The sequence below is a fragment of the Montipora capricornis genome, chromosome 5 (assembly GCF_036669925.1).
Source record: "Montipora capricornis isolate CH-2021 chromosome 5, ASM3666992v2, whole genome shotgun sequence".
NCBI lineage: Eukaryota > Metazoa > Cnidaria > Anthozoa > Scleractinia > Acroporidae > Montipora > Montipora capricornis.
In genome coordinates this window covers 13,286,555-13,310,427 of record NC_090887.1, presented here as the reverse complement: position 1 = coordinate 13,310,427, position 23,873 = coordinate 13,286,555, and the positions used below count along the sequence as shown (strand labels likewise).

Below are 23,873 nucleotides of genomic sequence, written 5' to 3'. Positions count from 1 at the left end.
GTCATAGGAACAAAACAAAAAAGATTGAAAGCGAGAGAAGGGGCGCTGGCCAGAATCGGTAAAGTACTCAAAAATGTTTTCAGTTGCTCTCGAAAATGGAAGTCTGTTTCCACTTTTGAATGGACATTCGATGGTTAGTCTCTTCGGTGTGACGGTTAAAAGGCGTCTTGAGAAAGGGTAAATGCGTAATGAGTATGCGGAATGGCATAATTATGCAGAATGAATGTGTGTAGTTTGACTTGAAGATCAGAAATTCAGTTTTTAATGTGTGGTGTAAATTATAGCTTACCCTTCTCAAAGAAGTGATCGAGCTAGCATAATAATGGTGAATAAGTTATTAATCTGTTGCTGTGATACAGCGTACGTCGCATTCCATGTGGTTATGCTATTCTGCATTTTATTTCACGTGCCAGCCTCACCCCAGTCTCTCGCGCCAAAGTTTCGGCGTTCGTCTCAAGTGCACGAACAGGTAAAGAGAATCTACTGAAGCAAATTAAAAACCGCTATAAGCGACTGCTTTATAATGATGAAAGTGAGTGTTTCCTTTGTTCTAAGAAAATTAAGAACCGCTATAAACGACTGCTTTATAACGATAAAACTAAGTGTTCCCATTTTTCTAATCTGTATTCACATGAATATTGAAAATGGTTCGTCAACGGGTTATTTATTTTTTATTTATAAATTTTAAGAATAAATAAATCTTCCTTTTTTATAAACATACATCGCATGCTTTTATAAGCGAATAGCTTGGAAGTATTTTTCTGTCTAGTTTTAGCAGAATGACAAAATAAATATATTATACACGATATTCTTGTGCAATCTTCGAATGCGCCCATGCGAACTTGCCACTGTGAAGATCGCGTCTGCAGTATTGCTCGAAATGGCTTTGCGCGCGTGCTCTAGTGCTCATTAGAGAGCATTTAAGATCCGTTCCAAACGGGCATTACTAAACCACGAAATAGCGAAACGAAGCTCCAAAACACCATGTATGACCCCACCATATATTGAATACTAACCGAGAAAGGTTGGATTTGAGATGAAATATCATTTTAGGCCTAATTAGGCCTAAAACGTTATTGCTCCTAATACATTGAGATTAAGATTAGGATTCAGTCCAACCTTTGTCGGTTAGTATTCAATGTATGGTGGGGTCATACATGTTGTTTTGGTGCTTCGTTTCTCTGTTTCGGTGTTTCGGTGTTTAGTAATGTCCGTTCCAAACGCCTCTCCAGTCATGTGCCGAACCTAACTGTTGAGTTAAGCACGGCAGAAAAGCGGGGTTTGAATCAATTTGGTTCGGCAGGTTAGGTTTAGGGCGGCAAACAACGTTAAGTTCAGAAGGTTCTGTCGCATTATGTGACCATGGAGCGGCAGCTGATTCATACGACGTTATCGTCATGTGCTGAACAAAACGCATAAATTAAGACAATTTATAAGCTTCCTAAGCTTAGGAGTTGTGCCCTTACCCAAGCCCTTACCTGATCGTTAGTTTGCTACGACCCACAGGTACGACGTATGAATCAATCGTTGCTACGAAGTCGTTCATAAGTCGAACTTTATTGGGTTAGGTTCGGCACATGACTGGAGCGTGCGTTTGGAACGGGCCTTAAGAAGCTTTAGCAATGACGGCTGGTTTAATAAGCAAAAACAATGACTCTGCGCGCATGGCCCTGCACTCCCCGCAAATCCATTTTACGTTTTTCTACATTTTTTTGCCGGTCTCGGCCTGACAACTACGTGAAATGACAAGATCCAAATTTAAGGTTATGTTGGAGGACGCGAGCACCCAACCATGCATTTTCAATTCTCTCTCCAAACACGAAGCAACATCTACACCAGTCTTTTTTCCTGGAAAATAAGCACAAATTTTCTAGTCCGGACAACTTTGAATAATTTCGAAATGATTAGAATAACGCAAGGTTATGTTTTCAGATTACAATGTCGAAGACGTAGTCCATTGTGCTTTTGAGCTTAAAAGCTCCCACTTGATAAGCGGCGACGACGGTAAATTAACAATTCCCCAGTTTGTAACTGTTAATTTCCAAATTCTCGATGTTGTCCGTGTAATATAGTTGAACGAAGTAGCTTTCAGTTGGTTTGTGAGAACGCCAATGAAAGGAATATCCTTAAATTTTGTCATTCCAAGTTGTTGTTTTGCACGGACGGGAGGAAATGAACCAAAAACGCGTCTCGCACGTGCACCACGGTTTTTGAATAATTCGTGGAGTTGGCGTTGTAGTTGTTGAATATATGTTACGTACAATGTCGTTTACTCCTCGCTTTTGTTTTCTGTGCGTTTTCCTTGCTGCGGGCGCTTTTCTCGTGTTACGGTTCCCAAACCATCGATAGCTAGCAAGTGCGCGAATTTCCTATCATTGTTTCACCGTTTCCAGAGCATAGCATCACCATAAAGTGTGCGGACTTGTGTGACTGTGAAGTTTTTGAAGCGTTTTTTGGAGCGCCATTTTTCTTGAGCGCTAAAAACATTGATTCTTGTCCCTCTCTGTTCCTTCGCGCTGAGTGGAACACTGTGAATCCATTGGGGAGTAGCTCTTGAATCAACAGTGTATCGTGCTTGTGACTTTTCTGGTGAAAAAAGAAAACAAAACCGGTGTGTTATTCTTGTGAGCCATGCGCAGCTCAGTTGCCAATTTCTCCTGACGGTATTCATGATTGATACTGGCAGTGAACCTAATTTCTTTTTCACTTGTGAGACTATTTCCCTCCTATAGAAAAAAACGTTTTGAGGTTAATTGCCAAGTCTTCCATAAAACAATTAAGAGTGCTAAAAACTGTTTTTTTTAAATCATTTAAGAAAGTGCTTTAAAAGCATTTTAATCGTCAACTGAAGGAACTCTGTCTTCACTTCAAACGATTTTTGTAGAAGTTTAATTAAGATGAAAGTTGATTTAAGATGAAAGGACCAGGATCTTATTTATCCTCATAGGATCATGACCACTTAATCAAACATAGCGATAGCTAGCGATCATGAAAAATGTTCTGGTTTGGAAGTAGATTTTCCTTACTTAAGATCAGAAGCCAAGTTTTTTTTTCTTAACAGAATCAAAAGATAAAAAATGCCAACATGACGTCATGTAAAAACTGAGAATAGAGAATTTTTGCGAAAGTATGTGTTTGATACTTACAGTGCACGTAACCTCAAAGTATTTTCTTTTGAAAGAGAAACGTGTACCATATATTTAATAGGAATAGGAAGGAATATATTTAATAGGAATAGGAAGGATTACGTTTTTGCAAACGTTGACCGTGTAGCACTTATATTTGAACAGACTTAACTGATTAGAGTGTAATGTGAAGTGCTAAGCTTCTACCCCATATGAACCATGTGAGCGTTAGCCCTACTAATGGAAATGGCCACACACAAGGACAGAGAAAAGCTCTTACCAGGGTGTAAATTGAACCCACTTCACATTGCACTCTAATCGGTTAAGTCTGTTCAAATATAAGTGCTACACGGCCAGCGTTTGCAAAAACGTAATCCCTCCTTGTACTTGTACATGTTCATTACCGTGACTTTAACATCTTCAGTTCCCACGGTGATCTAACCCGAAGGTCGTGGGTTCAATTCCCACCCTGGTCAGAGTTTTTCTCTGTCCTTGTGTGGGCCCATTTCCATTAGCAGGGCTAACGCTCACATGGTTCATATGGGGTAGAAACCTAGCACTTCACATTACACTCTAATCAGTTAAGTTTGCTTTTAATAGGCCTAATGAGGTATGAGAGAGTAAAAAAAGTTGGCATTCATTTGTCCCACGGCCGAGCTAGTGAGAGGCATGGGTCTATCCTTCAATGACGCCAAGAACTAATTTACATTGTCAAAGTTTTTTCAAACATATAAAGGCCCACCTTCAACCGACAGGCTTTTTCACCGTCTCTTTTTGTTATGGAAATTTGCATTGCATATCGTAGCCAGCTGAGTGGATGAATTTCATATATTTTACCTTTGCTTCTCTAGATTTTACTTTTAATAGGCCTAATAAGGTACGAGAGAGTAACAAAGCTGGCATTCATTTGTCCCATGGCCGAGCTAGTGAGAGGTATGGGTCTATTCTTTCAGTGACGTCAAGAACTGACTAACGATTGTCAGCGTCTTTCTCTTGTATACCTTATGAGGCACATTAAAAAGTAGAATGTAGAGAAGCAAAGGTAAATACAGCATATGTATGATATTTAACTTTTGCTACAGTAAATATTTTGAGGTTAGGTGCACGTTAAGGTAAGCTTGCGTCACTCCAAGAACTTTTCTAGCTTACCAGTGTAGTGTAGACCTTGGCAGTTATACTACTTATGGCTATAAACCTTCCAGATGTGACGTGTTTTATTCTTACTATACTCGGAGCGCAGGACTGAAGCTCGAACAAACCTAAAAAGAGGAAATTAGGAAGAAGAAAAGATATGAATAAGAATTTGTGCGAAGCAAATCGATAAATGAGGAGCTCTTAAGTAATGTTTTGAAAGTTCTGAAAATTGCACAAGCCATAGGCGAGTGCAATTTGAGAACTTTCAAAAGATCGCGAGTGACCATAAATCACGAAATGCACGAGCAAGTTCATACGATTTTTTATTTATTATATAATCAACAAAATAAATCCATCGCTTTGTCTCCATAGCAACTTCCGTATTGCACTCTATAACCTATTTATGCACTCGTCATTGACCAATCAGAAACGCGATATTTTGTTGGCAGGATAGCATTAGATACCCGCCATCGAACCACCTTTCTCTTTGCTGTGAAATTACAGAAAGTAAACTGATTTCTGTAAGTTTTTAGTTGAAAACAAAGGAAAGATTCAGAAGGATGACAGACTCGAACGTTAACCATTAGCTTTAAGATATAGGCAAACGAGGTTGAAATTTCAAAAGTATTTTACGGAGATACTAAACAATCACCGAAAGGCTAACCGTTTTGAAACCAGTGCTTAGACTTAGATATACTACAGATATGTGGCAAAACGTTCTGTATCTGACACCTAGAAGTTTACATTCGAAAAGGTTGAGAACATACCTTGTGTAAAAAAGGAAATGTCGCGTGAGGTTTTCAATTTTATCCTTATACTTCTCGACATGTGACATGCTATTTCTCGGTTCACAATTTATGGCGAACCTCCTTCCAAGGACAGTTTCCCCCCTCCCTTTTCCGACTCCTGACGCGGAAAAGTCCTGAGGACGAGATTGATTTATGACGTCAGAATCTCTTATTGAATGGAAAGAACTCTGAGTCACTTACACTGATTGTTTTCTTGGCAATAAGAGTCGTTTACGCCGTGCACTGTACCATTGAATAGCATCGCTAGATGGAATCTCAATTTACTCCACAAGTGCGCCAGTCTGCTGTGTGTTGGTCCTTGCTCACAGCTTCCTCTGTTGTTCAGGTGTGGTGAAATCGTGTATCGTCTGTCTAGCTTGTCTTTTTGGAGTTTTGGTTTGATGCTGGAATGAGCGCTTGATAATTTTGCCGTTACCACAAACATCACCACAACAAGAAGTATCTGTCAAAATGAAACCAACAATTTGAAGAGTTCGGTGCTTGTTTGAAGTAGCAACCACCTTCTTTTTAATTCTTATCCTCCCAAGGTTTGCGGATCGTCTTCGGCGGTAACATCCTCCCAGGCTGTCGTTTTTAAGGTACTCTTATTTTACCTCGCCACAAACGCCTGCTTTTCCTTTACTACAGTTTAACCTGTGAGCCTTCCTGGCCAATCACGATCCAGTTGTCTAACGATAGTAAATTAATGAAATGCTTATAAAGAAGTCCGTTATACTCCTGAATGTTCTGCTTGTGACGTAATCTTCCAGAATTCAATAGGTAAAATTTGATTGGCTAAACTGTGGGAAAAGAATGTTGCTTTCGGGTAAGCAGGCGTTCGTGGGGAGCAAGTGAAATACGACTCCCCTAAAAAACGACTGCTTGGGAAGCTATAACTTCCACTGAGAGATCTTGGCCATTCTTATAATTGGTGTCACGTCAACGTGTCACACAATGCTGAACGCGGGACAATAATGCACAACATCACACTGAAATGCAAATTTTAATCTCGATCTTTTTAGTAAATTTGATATACCTGACGAAGAAATGATTAGCTGTGTGACAACCGTCCAGAAAGAGAAAGAAAGCGCCGTAAATCGATCTAAACTTCCTGAACGTGATGTTGGTCTCGATCTTGAATAATTCTTTTTGAGGTTGATATTGTGGCAAAAAAGAAGTGAAAGTGGTTTAGCTTGTGGCCGATATCAAAATCGAGTGTGGTTTAGCGTTGACTGTCCTCTTGTCGACAGCAATATTCGTCACGACAGAGGTCAAAATTTGCTGTGGGCTCACTCGCTCTTACATACAGATTAAAAACGAAGAGCGCTTATGATTTCTCATTAAAAGACCAAGCGATATCGGAGCGCTCACATGATATAGAAACTTGAAAACAATTGTAAAGTTTGAGCCTCGTGGTTAAAAATTCTGGGCCGTAAGTTAGAAAAAAATAATGATAGGCGAGGACTTAGCAATTTGATTCCATTGCGAAGCGAGCCATCAACTGAAAAGACTTTCCAAAATCCAATATGGCTGACAATCTCACAAGAGTAATAACCATTTTGAATTTGGGGCAAAACGGCCCAATTTTTAACTCTGTCAAGAAAAACCTATGGTACGAAAGGACCGCAATACTTGAAAGACCTTAAAACACTGGGTTCGAAAAAACGGAATTTTGTGACAACGGAAATACGACGAAGGTCTTCTTCAGAGGGAGTAGTAGCATTGCATCTATGCGAGGAATCCAAGACAGTCAGAAAATGGGGAAGAATTTTCAATGATTAATAATATGCAATGTTTTTTAAACCAACTGACGGTTACCCAAGGAAGAAAATCACCTCATCCATCTTTCGTCACGTTGAAATCTGTGATATACACCCGAGCACGTACAAAGTACATTTTTTTCTTTATCATCTCACGGTCTAGCCGAGATATCAACAGTATTTCAGACAAGCTTACATTTTCTTTATTAACTGATCTGAACACCGAAGTAATTTTTTTGTCTCGGTTCAATGGTAAACTTGTCTGTATTTTTGAAAACGTTTTTGAAAGTAAATCGTCCGGTTTTTTTAAATTTGCCTTCAAAAGATAAAGTGTGAGTTAACTCGACGTTTGAAAAACTGTGCGATTAATTTTCGTTTTGGCCAATCCAGTCGCATAGAGGCTGCAGTATCGAGCAAAGGAAAAGGCATTTACTAGTATCTAAGGCAAACTCGTCTAAACGTAATGGACATTACATAATTTATGTAAACCGTGGCCTTAGTTATTAAATTTAACTTTAAATGAGCTTATGCTTTTAGGCATGTACAAACGTCGAACCGGGTCCGATCGCTCATCTCGGATCGACGTTAAAAAAATGATAAGGCGTCGAGAAATTTCCCTAGCCCTAATCTTTAAGCTAACCTTGGTTAAATCGGCGCAAAGGTCGAATAGTTTTGGCATACAAAACCGTTTTTCGCTCGATCCGAGGTGAGCGAGTCCGGTCCGACTTTTGTACCCTTGAAACCTTCCTCATGCTTTTGGATATTCAGTTTTCCGCAAGACGCTGAGTGGAACGGAAACGTCACTAAAACGGAAAACCGAAGGCTGCTGTTTGTCTTGAAAGCATGAAAATTGACTTGTATGTTCTCACTTCATAGTCTCCTTATTTTAAGAAGCTGCTCAATGTCTGTAGCTAAAATGCAACTGAGAAACCAAACAAGCTTTTTTGATTTTTGGCAAGCTGCAATTTTCAGCCCGCTGGCGTTTTCCGTTTTCCGTGAACGCGTTGCCAAATCTGTCTGGCCTTGATTGTTCAGTCGAAAGGGCGATAACGCTATCTACCGGATAAATCACTACCCAGCGGATAAACACTTGCAAAACCAATTGAGTTATCCAGTGGATAGCTCTATCCACCCCCGAACAACTTTGGCCCGATGATTATTCGTGTAACTGTCAAAAGTTCACTATCTCATATTCTAACAACATCGATATAGTTTACCGACTATTAAATTGAAAGAAAACAGCATTTATAAAAGCGGTAGGTGGCGTTAGTGTTTGTTTCCTTTGTAGATTTGAAGATTTGTTTTTTAATGTTCTTGGTAATGAAATGTTTCTTCCAATTTTACAACTAACACTAAGACAAACTTCCAGACAAAAAAGTTGATTTGCATCTATATTAAATGAAGGAAACTCTAGACAACCAATATAATGATTTTGTAACTGTTAAGTTAAAGAAAATGGGATACGTGTGCGATATTTTGACCTTTCTCGTCAAAAAAGATCTATCCCTCTTGGGTACTTTTTGCCTAAATTCAAAGAGCAATCGTTCATTAGAGCGATATACAATTTGAGCCATTTTAAAAGTCAAATTCGAAGACTTACCATTTTCATCCCCATGTGTTTCGTCAAGATTTGTGTTCTCTCAGTAGCGTCGTATACTTTACAGAACTTTTTCCTCGTGCGAATTGAGTTGATCAGTTCGCTTCCATTGTCTTATATAGTCCTCCATTGCTTTGTTAGGGTGTAACCTAGCTTTTAGAATTTTCCTGTTGAAAATAAAGGAAAATATTTGAGATATCCCAACGCTCTCAATGCTATTATTTGCGTGTCTTTTAAGACTTCCACCGTGGGAAGAGGTCTTACATCAGCATCCCGTTTTTTTACGTCTATAAAGAACACTTAAAAATTCTTTGCTGTGCCGCAAAGTGAGAATTGCATTGTTGTTTAGCTGTGTCTGCAGAATAAAGCAATGTTTGTTCTAACACCCATGCACCTATGCATTATGCGGTCGGCAAAATTGGTTAACTTAACAGTTTATAAATGCTCATCGAAGCCAAAACGTTGTCAACAGACTAGAAAAAGCAATCGCATCGAAGATAAATAGTTTAAGTCAATATTTCAAGTTGTTTTGCTCAACAAAGGAAAACAATTAGTATTGTTAATTGATTATGAACATTTAGCAACCCTATTAGCATTTAAGTGACAAGTTTATACTGACTCGTCAATTTCCTTTAGGGACATCTTTTTTTTTTTTGCGTTACCAACCTCGAGGTCTTTCTTCCGACCATTTAACTGACGTGGACGCTCGGTTTTGTCGAATCCGATCGCATAAGACTTTAGCTGATCAGAGCATTCCTCTATATTTGGTGCGAATAGATCGGTTGTAAGCAGCAGTCTTTTACTCGTAGGTGAAAAGGTGCTTCGTCTGTTCGCCAAATGCCTAAGACAGGTCGAAGCTGTGTAAAGTGGGAACAGGGAGGCCGTTTAAAACTAGAATTTTTGGGTCAGAGGTGAGTTTTAAAAATAGTGCAGTAGTTTCTGAACGCGACCGGTTTTTTCTGCTTCTTGTGATGGAGACGGCGGTACGATGAATGCAAAGTTTTGAGATAAAACTACATGAATCGATCTGGTTGATGGAGATCATTGTAAAGTTTGTTGTCATGCTTTAGCACGATTAATGCTTTTTACCATTGTAAACACCCAAATCTGACCCCGACTAATATATCGGGCTTTTGCGGCAAAGGCATGGTTTGCTTTTGATAATTAGCGGACTCAGTTAACATTTCACAATTTTGCTTGTCGGCGTTCTATCTTTTGATATTCAATTGTAGCGGGCCCAATGGCAACTGAGTCGGTCTCGGCGTTGTACTAACAAAGTGGCCAAATCATTGTGCAAGTGAATGGACTGTCGGCTTTTCGAAAGACAGGCGGTTTGGGAGCACCGTAATTCAAGTTCATAGTTTGTTCATTAGTTGCCAAGGTAAAATCTTACTTTTGCTTGATTTGCAAGCAATACTTTTCTAGAATTGCAGCGAAGAGGAAACAGCGCCTTCTGGAGTTCCTGGAACTGACCACAAACAAACGAGTCTTGAATTCTTTTTAATGTGAAGACGGCCGGCTTGATTCGAATTATTTAAAATGAATGGCTACTCCACTGAATAAGATGTAAGTAATATGCTCTCTCGAATTTATTAATATTAGAGGCTTTTTCCAGCGTGGGAGATCGTAAAAATAACGACACGGGCATTTTTAATTGCGGAACTGAATTCGAAGAAGAAATGAAAGTCTTATCAAAGTATCAACTGATGACGTTGATAGGCTGCGAGATGGCAATATCTCCTTCAAGTAGTTTTGGCCTTTTAATTTTACTCCGGAAATATTTAGCTGCTGTTCAATATTCTTTAGTATTGAACAACAAAACTATTACCATTGCTACATGAGTAGTACCTTCGTTCGTTGAAGCGAGTGCCTGTCTCAGATCGTGAAAAAATACCCGGTTTATATGCAATGGACTTAAATCATATGTCTTGAACTACTAGATACTGTACTTCGGTCTGAAACTCTGAATATGCACCATTGGAATTGTTGAGGGGGGGGGGGGGGGAGGGAGTAGTTTGGTAGGACGTCGTGCTGGAAAGTTATGCTCGAAATCTTTTTTTTTTTTTTTTTTTTTTAACAACCAGCAGGAGTGCTAGATGTTTTTTTTCAACGTTTTTAGCGTGCGAGCGGGATATCGAGCGACTATTTTGGCGACGGAGCCGGTAGCCCGTACGCGCTCGATACCCCAAACAAGTGGGACAGTATCAATAACGACAAGAGCATTAGGGCAATCGCTCAATTCGTCGTTGATGCTACTTTTGCGAACTATTTGTTCACACATCTCACCAAGTTCAGTTGATCCCGATCAATCAAAATGAGGTGATAACAATAGATTGTAACCTTTAAAATAGTACAGTATCTGAGAAATTTTTGTTGTGGCTAATCAAAGTCACCTTTTATTGTGCTTGTACGATTTCCGTGCCACGTCTCCACGTGAAAAAAACTTGAACATTGATAGTTTTGCTGGAGCAAATACTGATTCAATATTTTGTACTAAAGGCCTCAAACATGCTTTGAGGCAAGAGAGGGTGGGCAAGAGAGGGTGAGCGAGAAGAGTTAGGCTTCTAGTGAAAGTTTTCGTATTTATGTTCCTACAATTATATACTCTTTAACTAGCAGTAATCAAAGATTAGTGAGGTGTGTTCGATTTCTGCTTTGTCATCTACGAGGCATTTGAAAGTAGTTGTGTATTATGGGGAGACGGTCACCCATCCAAGGTAGAAAACTTGACTTCCCTTGGGCAAGCCGTAACACTATCACATGAGATCGAGGTTATTTGCGCCAGAACGAGATGACACGTCCTGTAAACGCTGAAATTGTATGGGAGGGTGGGCAGAGCACTGAGCGAAAAGCGTCACCAAAAACCAGCATACAGATGATTCCAGCTGGCTGTAAGCTGTGTTCCAAGGTCATACATGGACCGTATAGCGGCAGCCCGAGGCGCCATAGTATGCTTTCGGTTCGACCTTGTTTAGCTGCGTCGTTGCTGTACTTGCGACGGCGATTAGTGTGACAATTATTGTTATTATTATTATTATTATTATTATTATTATTATTATTATTATTATTATTATTATTATTATTATTATTATTTATTTATTTATTTTTTTTATTTTTTTTTTTTTATTATATCACGATTGATACCCGAGGGACATCCCGCGGAACTGACACGATTAGAAGGTCTAGAGGCAGTTGGTTAGCAGTTAGGGGTTTCTCAAGAAAAGGTCAACTCCAGTCGCGCTTTCACGCTAAGGCGAGATATATAAGTACACAAATGTAGGATGATCAGTCGGTACATTCGTACGGCTGACAAGTACAAATGGGGAGACGGTCATACGAGAAAGCAAAACGTTAAGATACCCTTTCTTTCTTAGCTTGTGAACAATACAGATAGAAGAGTGTGTAGATAGTTGCGGTGTACAGTCACCGACCGAGACGGTTTGGCAATGAATTGAATTCGTTGATGGATTAGAAGCTGGCGAACGTCGTCCAGTGGTTTGTGAGTGGGGTTTGTATGGGATATTCCGTAGTCAAATCCCGGGATTTGCATGCTGATATTCCGGGGTCAAATCCAGGATTCACATGCGGATATTCCGGGTTAAAATCCCGGGATCTGTATGCGAATATTCCAGGTTCGAAACTCGCTCTTTCCACAAAATGTCTCGAATTCAACTTCGACCGACACTCTTCGCATTTAGTTGGGTCCTTAAAAGCCGTTGCGTTGATTTGAATTGTTGTCTAAACGCAGCTTCACAAACTGCAAGCTACGACTGAAATATCACCTTGTTTTCGATTCTTCTCGTCACAGTACCCCCGTATCTTTTATTTCCAGCTCTCGACAAAGCTGTTTTTGCCAATGTTTCCTCATTCATCTAAGTACTTGTAGAATATCACGCCATACCAGTCACATTTGGTAAAGAACGGACTAGGACAAACCCCAAGACCGGAAACACCCCGTACTCTACACTTTGCGAGTAGTTTGTGGGTTGTGACTGAAGTCCCACGTTGTCCTACATACGTCTCATATTGTCCTACATTGTCTTACATTGTCCTACATAAGTCCTACAGAGTCCTACATTGTCATACGTAAGTCCCACATAGTCCTACGTAGTCTACATAAATCCAAACCCAATCTTCTAAATCATAGAGGTCATAAGATTCTAACCATTTTAAGGTGTGACTTCAGAGCAGCACTTTCTCTCAGAGTTGTTCTCGTCACTGAGTCCTTCCTCACGTTAGTTCTATGCTCTTCTTCGTCAGGTAACTGCTCAGCGTTCTTATTTCCAATGATTTGTTTGGCAGTGTTTGCTTGCATTTAATTTAGTTAAGGTAAGAAAATTATTGTGAGAGAGTTTTGTAAAAGTGATTTGGCTTAATTAATAGGATTTCACAATTTACATTAAGAGAGGTCATCTACACATTTGTAACGGAAATAAGTTTGTCGGTACGTCAAACAATCATTCCATTGAATGTATAAAATGCGAGGAACGACTTTGCATTGTGGCTTGTTGTGTTGCCAGAAAGCCGGTAATTGTTATTACATCGATCTTAATAAACAGTGTCTTAGTAGGCCCAGCTTGGGTGGCCAATACAAATATTTATCTTTATGGTCTGTTATCGTGATTTCCCCAGATATTTCGGAGAGAGATTTTGTATCACAGGATCAACATATAGCTTGACCTCTGAGGGTATTCCTTACCACAGAAATCTTTTTTGAGCCTTTTTGTAACTCTCAAATCCCGCGGAAAATCGTTTTTCGTTGTGCCGTTTGTGGAAAGAATCTAGGTCTTTGCATCTGAAAGAGTTTTCGAGAAACCCTTGTACGGTCCACTCGTCGAGGATAAAGTGTTCAAACTAAAAAAAGTAAAAGTTATCAATACAAGCTGTTTTCAAGAACCAATTAATATATTAATCGCCTAATAGTTTTCTAGTTACAATGAGGCGCCTAATGCACCATAGCAAAAAGTTTAAAATCTCATTTCACATCACAATTGTTTGAAATCACAACTTCCTCAATAACGTGGACGAAGTCTATTTTAAAACGAATCGGACTAGAAACCGAGTGGCCTATGGTGATGATCTTCTTTAATGTGGAAAGGATTTAGTAAGGCCTTTTTACCTTAACATTCTATTGAAAACTTTCAGTTGCTTTCCAAAAAGTTTTCAAACCTCTTTAAACAGTCAGTTGTTAAAACACTTAGCAGTCCATTTCTTTGGATTGCTGTCCTTCGAGGCAATTTTTTGCTGAAAGGAAGAGGTGATAGGTTACATATATTTCTTTCCGAAACGTGATGTGGTCGGTGCCATTCATGGGCAGGGATCCCAAGAATAGAGAGACAAAATAAAGCGTACACTTTACCTCTCACGTTTGACTGATCTCCTCCTTTTGTGAGACGTATGAATTAAGGTGATCGTCTATGGAAAATATTTAAACATATATTGATCTCTCGCGCCTAAATTTTCATCGCACAAGTGTTCGCTGAACAGAACGAGTTACATGAAAAGTGCATTCAAGATTGTAAACTTATTTTTAAATAGCGGAAAAGGTGAACATGCCAGCCATATGTTAATCGTCAATCAAGATCCCCATTACTTTCAGAGTGACGAGAGATTTATTAGATGCGTATCACCGAATTTCTGTGCGCAATTTACCCGTCACTACTCATCAAGGCCTGAGATAGCGGAAGGATTTGAATTTCGGTAATTCCGGTGTTTGGGAGAACATGCACTCTTTTTATAAGGACGTCTAATTTAGGGTTGAGGCTGGGATTTCTTATTTGTTTTTTACGATTTGAGCCTGAACACGTTCTTAACATATTCTTAAAGTTGTGCGGTGTGCTAAGGACGCTTCCATTTGACAGACCTGACCGTACAGACCAGGCATTTGGAAGGACAAACTCTTAGAGAGCTTGCTCGCAGGCTAGCTTGAAATGTTGACCTATGAAGGGTTCTTATGTGAAGAGAATCTTAATGAAAAACCTTAGCCTAATAGCTTTTACTCTCCCCTGCGAACGGCAACCGAAGAAGTAGGTCTAAGGCTCACGCACTTTCCGGCCTTTTCCATTCGTATTATATGATATGCAAAAAAACATTTCACATAAACGAGGTCCTGTTTTATTTTGCTAGTACAGTGGAACCCCCACCATTCGACCACCCCGTTATTACGACCACTTTTTTGCGGACCGAACAAAAGCCCACTCATTTTCTTATCTGAAAATCCGACCATCCCTTTATTACGACCAACGACCACTTTTTGGAGTCCTCAGTCGTTATTTTCTTTATAACATTACCCAGTTAATACGACCGGTCAAAATGCTTGGTGGGGCTGCTGAACGAAAACAGACACAATGTGACAAACAATAACGGATTAATATTTCATTTAATGTTTTTTAGCCAAAGGTGTTAGTGGTTAGCATGACATCCGGTAAATTGCAGTGTTCAGTACCCAGTGAAGGATGCATTTTTTTTAATACAGCACTACAAAAGATCTGGTAGACTTAACTTTCCAGCATTTCGAGGCTCACAAAGTTATTTTGCCTTCTTGTTTCTGCTGCCTTCCACTGTGGCTTTTCTTTCCTGTTCTTTTCTCACAGATCGGTTATTCTAATAATTGGTTAAGCATATCAACGTTTCTTGGCTGTCCAGTAAACTTCTAAACGCATGGGATTTCCATCCCGTATCCTCCCCCACGATTAACGGCTTTCCCAACAACTTAAACTTGTGCTTTTGCTTCCATTACTCGGTTTCGTTTGCCGTTACATTGTTCAGGTGCATTGAATTGCGGTTGTGAGGTTGTTAATTAACTGCGAAAAGGTTGATTTTTAGCGGATTAAAGGTATTCATGTACTGTAGTAGAATGTAGTTTAAGAGCATTTTGCATCATAATTTGACCCTACCCCGTTAATACGACCAAATTTCCATGGCCAGAAGGTGGTCGTATTATCGGGGTTCCATGTGCATGTATGTCTGTGCAGGAAAAGAACTAACGAGCGAGGACAGATGGCGAATTTCAACTTGACGGACATTCATAAGTCCACGTGACCAGCACCCATCCTATTCTCTTCTACATGGCGGTCATCATGTGAAAATGACACCATGATATTTACCAATCGCTCTTTAAGCCTCAGAAGGAATAACACACAAGAAGTGTTGACAATCATGAGATACAAACACATCATTTAAAATGACATCTTACTAAACATTTCGTATGCTTCAACACCGATACAGACAGTTAACCGTAAAGTTAAGGTGATTCCCTGGTTTTGCATTGCGCAACCCTACTGGGCATAATTTCTTGCGTGCATCAGCTCGCGCACATTGATAAAATGGCGGATTTTCATTGATAGTGTAATTTTAATTGATAGCGTATCAAATAAACGTTGATGGAAATTGAAAATAAATGCTGTTTGTTGTTGCCCATCCTTTCTTTGCATCTCAGTCAGGGGCACCCAACGAGAATATAGTTCAAAACCACTAAACATAGCATTGTTAAACGTATTTTAGTATTTAAACGGTAGATATAGGCATATTTTTATCCCCTAAAAAATTTTCATCTCTTCGGATTTCCTAACTGAAAGTCTAGTGACCCGAAATTATAGGGATCAAAACTTGCCTTTTAAAAAATTGCAGCCATAAAAAAGGCTCTAGGTTAGCTTTTTAGGGTACAAACCCATTAAAAATGGGCAATTATACAATTTTTTATATGTTCGAAAATCCTAGGACAGGCAGACAAGCAAGAAATTTTACAACAAATGTTTCGAAAATTCTAGATCTCAAATCGTGTTGCGAACAGATATTTTCCGAAAATTGACGTTGGGTACCGAATTTCATGTAGCATAATATGAAGACATCACAATGTGCAGCACATATTAGGGACCTTAAGATTCTAAGACGAGAACGAGTACGAGTTTTGACTGCCCTTTTTAGCGAAAGTGCTTAGAAAATTTATAACCCCTACGATTGATCTGACTCTTTATTACCAGTATAGGTTGCTCAGTTATTCTTCTTGCTGGTAACTGAGCCTTTTTGCTGATCAAAAAATGCCAGAACTGCTACCGTGTTGTTGACTTGTTTTAACACGACGACATTTTTGCAAAACCTCGTACTAAAATGATGACGATATCACGTTTTTTGCGCCAAAATGACGCTGCTTTGCGCACACTCACTGTTGTTCTATGAGAAAATCTCGTATTCGTAGTCGTTCTCGTCCTAGAATCTAAAGCTCTCTAATAATTGGAAAACGCTTCAACTGCCATCCATCATTCTCTTAGGCGGGGGCAGGTGTACTGAAAACTATTACTAGTTTATTTCATATTTTTGCTGAGAACTATGTCTTCATGGAGTAGTAAAAAAATAAGCAAAAATCTGTCGCCAGGTTTTTTTAGCAATTTCATAAAATTGTACGGAAGGAGCCATTACGAATCGAACAGCTTACATTCAAGTTATATCTATTTTGAATTTTCAAGTTCTTACAAAGGCATTAAAATAGATTTTTCAGGTACGTGCGTGAATTCACCATAGATTGCCACCAGGTTCTGTGTTATGTCATGGATTATATTGATAAAATCGAGCCAAATTTGTTCAACATTAGGGATGCACGGCAATTGTAAAGTGGCTTTAAAAGCCGTTTTCGTCAGCGTCGTACCATGGAAGCAAACACGGTGGCCCCGCCCCTGCCCCCCCCCCCCCCTTTTTTTGTTATATTTTTATCATCTCCTTGACATGTTACAACAGTGTGCGAAGTGTTATTGGAAATCTTTGACAAGTCATACGTGCATGCGTCCTGAGCGCAAATGACGATCGCGCACTCGTGATTGTCTCTCGGACAATTTCAGTATTTATAAACTTAGTATTTTGTGACGTCATCATCTCTTTATGCTAACCTTTATATTTTTAGCCACATTGTACAAGTCTCGCATATTAATACTTTCGATTGGCATTGTTTACATAAATGCATCGTTTTCTATGGCATCTCAGCTCGTCTAGTGATTCCAACCTCCAAAGTTCTCCCAACGAACTCACTTCACAATCAACGATTACCCCCGGTGTATAAGAACCTAAAGTATGTTGGTTCGTGACCCGTGGATTACATTTCATTTCCTGGTCGCGTTCTTTTCGCTTCCTTTTTAAAAACTATCGGCTTCTCGTATGTGATAACAACAGATTAAAAAAATACTTGACCGCAGATTAGTAAAACTATACTCAGTGGAATGCCTGCCTTATGCGCCGATCAACTCGAAACTTCAAACTTCAAATTCTCGCCCCCTCGGGCAAAATGGTGTTCAAATACCCTACGCTATCGTCGGATTTGTCTGTCATACCCTACCAAAGAACAAGACCGGCTCCTGTCGTCCTAATAAAACTTGTGTATAAACATGCTAACACATGTTTCGTGACCCTTTGCGTGATGATGCCGTTTTTACCAGACTTGAGTTACTACAAAAACAGAACTTTAATATTGAACCTATTAAAAGTAACTTGAAAATTGAATTAATTAGTCGGACAATGTCAATAAGCAAGTATAAGCTCCGAAACACGGCAAAGGTTGTTTAACGAGGGAACTGTATACTTATCAACAACAGAGCCTAAAGCGCTTACGACTGCATGTATTTTAATTTTTTTTAGTGTCGGTTGATTACCTCTAACAGTAACGTACAGTTTTCAGGGCCCGGTTGTTCGAAAGCCGATTAAGTTAATCCAGGATTAGCGTAAAAATTCGTTTCATGTTTTCAACTTTTTGGTGCAAGTTTCTTTTGCTTGTTTTTTATTTTAAGATTGACTTCTACTGCAAAGTTTTCCCGAATATCAGTGTTAAACAACATTTGGAAGTCGAGAAGTATACTCCTTGGTTAATTTTTAATCTCGGATTAGTGTTAATCAGCTTTTGAACAACCGGGCCCAGAGCTTTACTAATGAACTGGTGGGACATGACATGACAAAGAGGAATTACGCAACCAAAACTCATTTGAAGACGCCTTTTGAAGATGTTTTTTGTAAGCCAATCGCTAACAAATGCTATATCTCTTCCTTCAAACTCTTCCATCTCGTCCAAACACGTATTTTATAGCTGTTAGCGACTTCGGCGCCCAAAAACAAAATCCTGACATTTTCGGTTCAATGTTCCCCACACCACGCAGGCAAAGGTCAAAGTCCCCTCTACCCGGGCACAGAAGATGGTTAAATGCCCGGGCTTTTCCCGGATTAGGGGGGAAAAGGAAGTTGAAGTTTCGATTTGATCGGCGCATTAGTCTTTTCAACAGAATGTATTACTAATTCATGAGGTTTTGGACAACAGCGCCGAGAAATGCAGTATTTATTTCCTTTTCGGAAAGAGAACAAAACAGTGTATCTGCTATCATAACACCGTCGTAATATTGAACTGACTGAATCTGTAAATACGCGGTTTCTTGAAATAGCCAGGGAAGAATTGATTACCTTTTTGTAATGAATTTTTAATTTGTCCGTGTCGATTCTTTGGCACTTCAGAAGTTAGAAAAAGCGAAAAACTTTGGGACCCAAGTTTCTGAATGTCCGTGTGGTCGGATATCAGGACAAGAAAACCCAGTAAACCATTGCTTACGGCAGTTACTGCAAGTAGACATCCAGTTGGCTAATTACGGAAGCATAAAGGGAGTTGAATTCGATCACCGGCGACAAAGCTATTTGGTGGTCAGAACGAGCGAGATTCGAACCCGGAACATCCGCATAGAAAGTACAGCGCCCTGATCGCTGGGCAAGTTGCTTTAATTTGAAGGATGATGGCAGAGACTCTTTAAGACAAAGATAATAGCGGCTGAGTTATCTGTTGTTTATAAATTGTATAAATGTCTGGCATTTTGTGTAACTGATCCTTCGCGCTTCCTCTCAACGTGTGCAGAAGTCTATGAACTGTTTCCTAGTTAACGCCTACCATGAAATGCATTTCTCGCCGGGTTTGCGGAAGAGTTTTCATATAGCAGACATTATAAAAAGATGGTGACCTTATTCGCTGAGAACGAATTTTATGGTATACATGAATTCGTGGTTTCGCTCTCGCCTAAATTTAGTTGAATAATTGCCAATTGTAAAAAAAAAGTATTACACAACCTGAGCACATTTAACCTCATATCGAGATCGTTCTTGAAATGCATGCAAATTTTGCTTAGTTGCACGTAGTCTGTTAGAACATGCTGCAAATTTTACACAGCCAACTGCATCGAACAATGCGCCATCTCGCATTCTCCACAGTCCAATGGCCCCTTTATCGATATGTAGCTGAAGGAAATATTCTGTTCTTATTAACGATATGTAAATGTTATCGTAAATACACTGCACTGGATGAACGGAGAGCTCCTCAGTGTTCGTGGGACAGTTGTTTATCCGTCAATGAGCTTTTGTTTAATCACTTAGCCGCGATGTAACAGTCCACGCACATCAATCCTTTTAAACTCCAGAGAATGTACTTCACGAAAACTCAAGACAATTAAAAAGTATTCTTCGCAACTAACCTGATATGCTGGCATGCCTTCCCAGGAATCGCTCCGCCGCACAAGTTGTCGTACAGTGCACAATTTAAGAAGGAAATCTGGAGAAACTAAATCAGGCTGCACAAGGAGACTTCAACTGTCAAGTGCATAAAAAATGACCTTAATTCTTAGCGGTTGTCCCCTTTCGGGGCTGAAGTGTTGAAAATGTGCGGATCGTGTGGTACAAGTAATGAGTCATTTGGAGCTGCCGTTGGTCTGTCTGAGAAAATGAGTTTGCGACACGTCGACTTTAATTTTCTAATTCGCTGGCCTTAGGAAACAGATTTTCGAGTTGGAACATTTTGATGCGGCATCCTTGATGACTAGATCACTTGCGGAACAAGTTCATAAAACGCAGCTGGATATGTCAGGAACCTGCTGTTGTTGGGGATCTCCTCTCACATGAGCTTGCAAAGCCATTGTTAAGGGCTTCAGTCTTTCCAGCAGGGATTTAATTGTCCGAGTCTAGACAGCCGATTTCTAGATTTCTTTCAGAGTCAAAATATTCTGTTCGCTGGGTAGGCGATGCATTCCAGCACACTAGATCGTATCCGACTAAACGGCAGTTCGCTTTCTCAGTCTATATGGAAATGTTGCACTTCGGACGAATTAAAACACATGGCACACGAGTAAGAGCTGAGTCTCAAGAGAGCCACTTGAAATTTCCATGGCCTCGTTGAAACCTTTAAATCCGTTTGTGGGTAAGGAATTTAAGGACCTATGGGCAGACAGACTTGGTGCTGCCCCGGTAAAGTTTCGAAGACTTTGTCCATATAAATGGTAATGGAAATGAATTTATATAGCTCAAATTCAATTAAAATATTCAAATGCACTTTACAAGAAATCGAACTATGAGTGAGATCTGACATCAGCATATATAGGCGCCGCTGGCAGCCGCTATCAGTCCATTAGCGATCTCACCCGGCACACGAGTGAATGAAATGAGGCCTGACCATTTGTGTCGATTTTCATCAATTTCCACGAGTTAAGTAATTCAGCCTGGGCTTCTCTGCTAATTAAATTAACTTCAAGTTATGTGGCTCGCGACACAAACAAGTCTAAAGTTATCACGTGGAAGGTTTCTCAGCGTTGCAGCGAAACTTTGAAAATTCGAGCAGTTTGATTTTTGAGAGGGGTACGTAAATTGTTGTGGACTTTCAAGAATCTTGGTTTGATTTAAAGGTCCAAAATCACTTTGTTTAAGTCTCAATATTTGTAGCCAGGTCTTACCCTAGGAATTCACTCACAACTTAGGGTGACTGCAAAACAAATTATTGTAAATCTAATCAAAGGTTGTTTTTTTTTTTTTTTTTTTTTTTTTGGTAAAGATAAAAAAGGATTATAGGGGGAAAACCTCGCAAAAAGTGTAGACAACCAACTGACTCACTCCACATACACCAATCGGAAATCAATGCCAGGACACATAGATGGAATAGATGGAATGATGAAGACGAGTACTTTCAGCAACGCTCCAATCCTGATCACCCCTTGTGATACCTCTCATCCATACACCACTTTCAGAAATGGCGATCACCTTTACATTCGTTTGTATTTATGTTAATTAGACCTGCAGTCCTCATTTTGAAACAAAAATTCTTTTGAAATTTGCCTGTCGTAGCGAGGCTAGAAATAGCAGGGGCGTAGCCAGGGGAGGGTTCCAGGGGTTCCGGAACCCCCCCTCTCGCGCAAGGAACCCCCTCTCCTAATTTTAACAGTGATTTTATCCCAGCAAGAGTGCAATGTCTTCTCGATTCCTGAAATTCTTCGTTTTGTTCTGTGCTTACAATAAGTACAGTGAACGTCATTGTGGTATATATTCGCGTTTCACTTCCATATTCGGAGACATGAGACAGAAATCCTGACATTGAAGCAGCGCTGGAGTTTTATGAGAACGACCTTCCTTCTCCTCATGTGGTTGAGCTCCTGCGATGGAAGAGAAAGTGGTGCAGCACTGAGGATGCCGACCTTCCCACCAGTGCAGTTCAGACACTCGCAGCATGCGATCGAGAGTTCTTTCCTAATATCCACACCTTTATCCGCATTTTGTGCACGTTGCCGATAACGTCAGCTGAATGTGAACGCTCATTCTGTATACTAAGAAGGTTAAAAACATACCTGAGGTCGACCATGTTAAGCGAGCGAGAGTCTGGGCTGGCGTTGATGAACATCAATTACCACCGAGACATAAATACCGAGGAAGTGATAAACACGTTCGCTCAACGGCAACCAAGGCGTCTTCTGTTTACGTAGCGTAAACGCCAGAGTCTTATATGTACGTAATGTAAGGATTTTAGACCAACTGTTTTCGTTGGAACCAATTTGGAACCCCCCCCCCCCTAGAAATCCTGGCTACGCCCCCGAATAGGCTTATTAGCTTTTTTGATCATGATGAGAGGGGTCCAAGTATTGAACGGAGAAGACATTTGTTGAACTATGAAGGCTTGATTTATGGTCGCAAAGATAACTATCCTTGATTTTGTCATTTATTATCGTTTGCAACTGAAGCGTTTATTTTATTTGTACCTGATGACAAGATATCGTCTCGTGAAATATCCCTTAGTATTTACCATGCTGTGTCGCCATTTGGTGATCCCAGAAGGTTCAAACAGGGTTTTCAACTGATTGGTGTCGTGATATAAATCAAACATGCCATCTTTTTCCAACAGTACTTGTACCTTAATCCAGTTCATCATTGGTCGATGAATTTATAAAAGAGCCCATTTTTTGACTTTAGTTGACTCGTAATCTATGTTGTCATTTTGTAACAGAGAATGTGAGGCACACTTAAAATGGCATTGAGGTGCGAAGCTTGTTTTCAAGCCGACACTAAGTTTTATGTGAATTGAATCAATTCACTCTTCTGCAAGTTAGTAACGGCACGAGTTCGAACGTTTTCTAATAGTTCCATGTTTATGCACATTTAAAGCAGTATGAAGCGTTTTGCACTGTTTTTCAGCCAGCTTTACGGCGTATATTTTTAGTAGCAGCGGTGAAATTTCACCTTGTAACATGACAAGAGGTCGTTCTCTTCGAAGAGGAATGGGTCACCCATGTTACGTTACCAATACACATCAATTGGTTACATTTGCTTACACATAGCTTTTATTAACCACGAGAAGATTTAGGAGAAGACGATCAGTTACGTGAACTTCGTTTTGGTTATTTTTAAAGAAACAGAAGTGCCGGTCCTGAGGCGACTGGGGGGAAAATAAGGCCGCGATACTCGCCATTGCGCTTCCGTGAGATCATATGACGTCATAAAAATGCGGACGCTCAAGGAAACCGACTTCCGTCGTAAACTTTGTAAAACTATCAATTGTTCCGGTGGGCATGTGGGTGTTTCTTTGTTTTTAGGGCTCAATTTTTCAGGCTTCTTAAAAATGAACTGTTAAATTGACAGTGAATAACTTTCATCTATTATTCGCCCTACCTTTGCCTTTCATTTCATTTCAAATGTTACAATATCGGCTCTTTCCACACTCGAATTAATATTTTAAAAAGATTTAACAAATAGCCTGGTTTAACAACTCGGTTGTTACATGACTAATAAGTGTGGGCGAAAAGTAAACAATATGTAACTCTCTATCGACCCATATTAGCTGCTGGCTGCTAGAATTGTGTTGTTGTTAGCTTTACTTACCACCTTGTCCTGTCCCTGTGCTGGCGTTCTGCTGTGTGATATGGCAAAGACTCCACTAAATCTGAATTTATCCAACGAAATTTCTTCCTTCGATGTATAATTTGCGTCCACCACCTTCGAAGGCTCAGAGATCAAACTGTTTTCCTCAAGAGAAAGTTAAAATCTCTGGCTTCAGTTTCTGCACTTTCTGACTCGAGCCTCCTTGCCTGCGAAACATGGACTAAAAACTCGGCAAATGATAAACACATTTTGTTTGGCATGGCGACTAGTGAAGCGAACTATGACCGTCACCAGGTCGGCGAAGTGATTTTTTTAGGGGTTTTTT

At 39.9% G+C, this 23,873-nt stretch overlaps 2 protein-coding genes across 8 annotated transcripts in view; one reads left to right on the top strand and one right to left on the bottom strand.

Annotated features, from left to right (window-relative positions):
• Window positions 1-807, top strand: part of LOC138049555 (phospholipase DDHD1-like) — a 20,484-nt gene extending 19,677 nt beyond the window's left edge. For both annotated transcript variants that reach the window (XM_068895879.1, XM_068895878.1), the window contains exon 12: window positions 1-807. This exon is cut by the window's left edge and continues 785 nt beyond it. The gene's annotated coding sequence lies outside the window, so the exon portion shown is untranslated.
• Window positions 808-958: 151 nt separating this feature from the next.
• LOC138049556 (fibroblast growth factor 22-like) lies at window positions 959-23,873 on the bottom strand. 6 transcript variants are annotated; one of them, XM_068895880.1, is made up of 6 exons: window positions 13,764-13,894; window positions 12,570-13,258; window positions 8,408-8,571; window positions 5,249-5,510; window positions 4,275-4,384; window positions 959-2,586 (listed from the first exon to the last, which is right to left on the bottom strand). In XM_068895880.1, exons 3-6 carry the CDS (start codon window positions 8,420-8,422, stop codon window positions 2,350-2,352), a joined length of 624 nt encoding a protein of 207 aa, XP_068751981.1. In that variant the 5' UTR covers window positions 8,423-8,571; window positions 12,570-13,258; window positions 13,764-13,894; the 3' UTR covers window positions 959-2,349. The 6 variants fall into 6 exon arrangements, with proteins under 6 accessions (XP_068751981.1, XP_068751985.1, XP_068751983.1 ...); XM_068895884.1 differs by having other exon boundaries at window positions 13,104-13,258; XM_068895882.1 differs by lacking the exons at window positions 12,570-13,258; window positions 13,764-13,894 and adding an exon at window positions 23,549-23,873.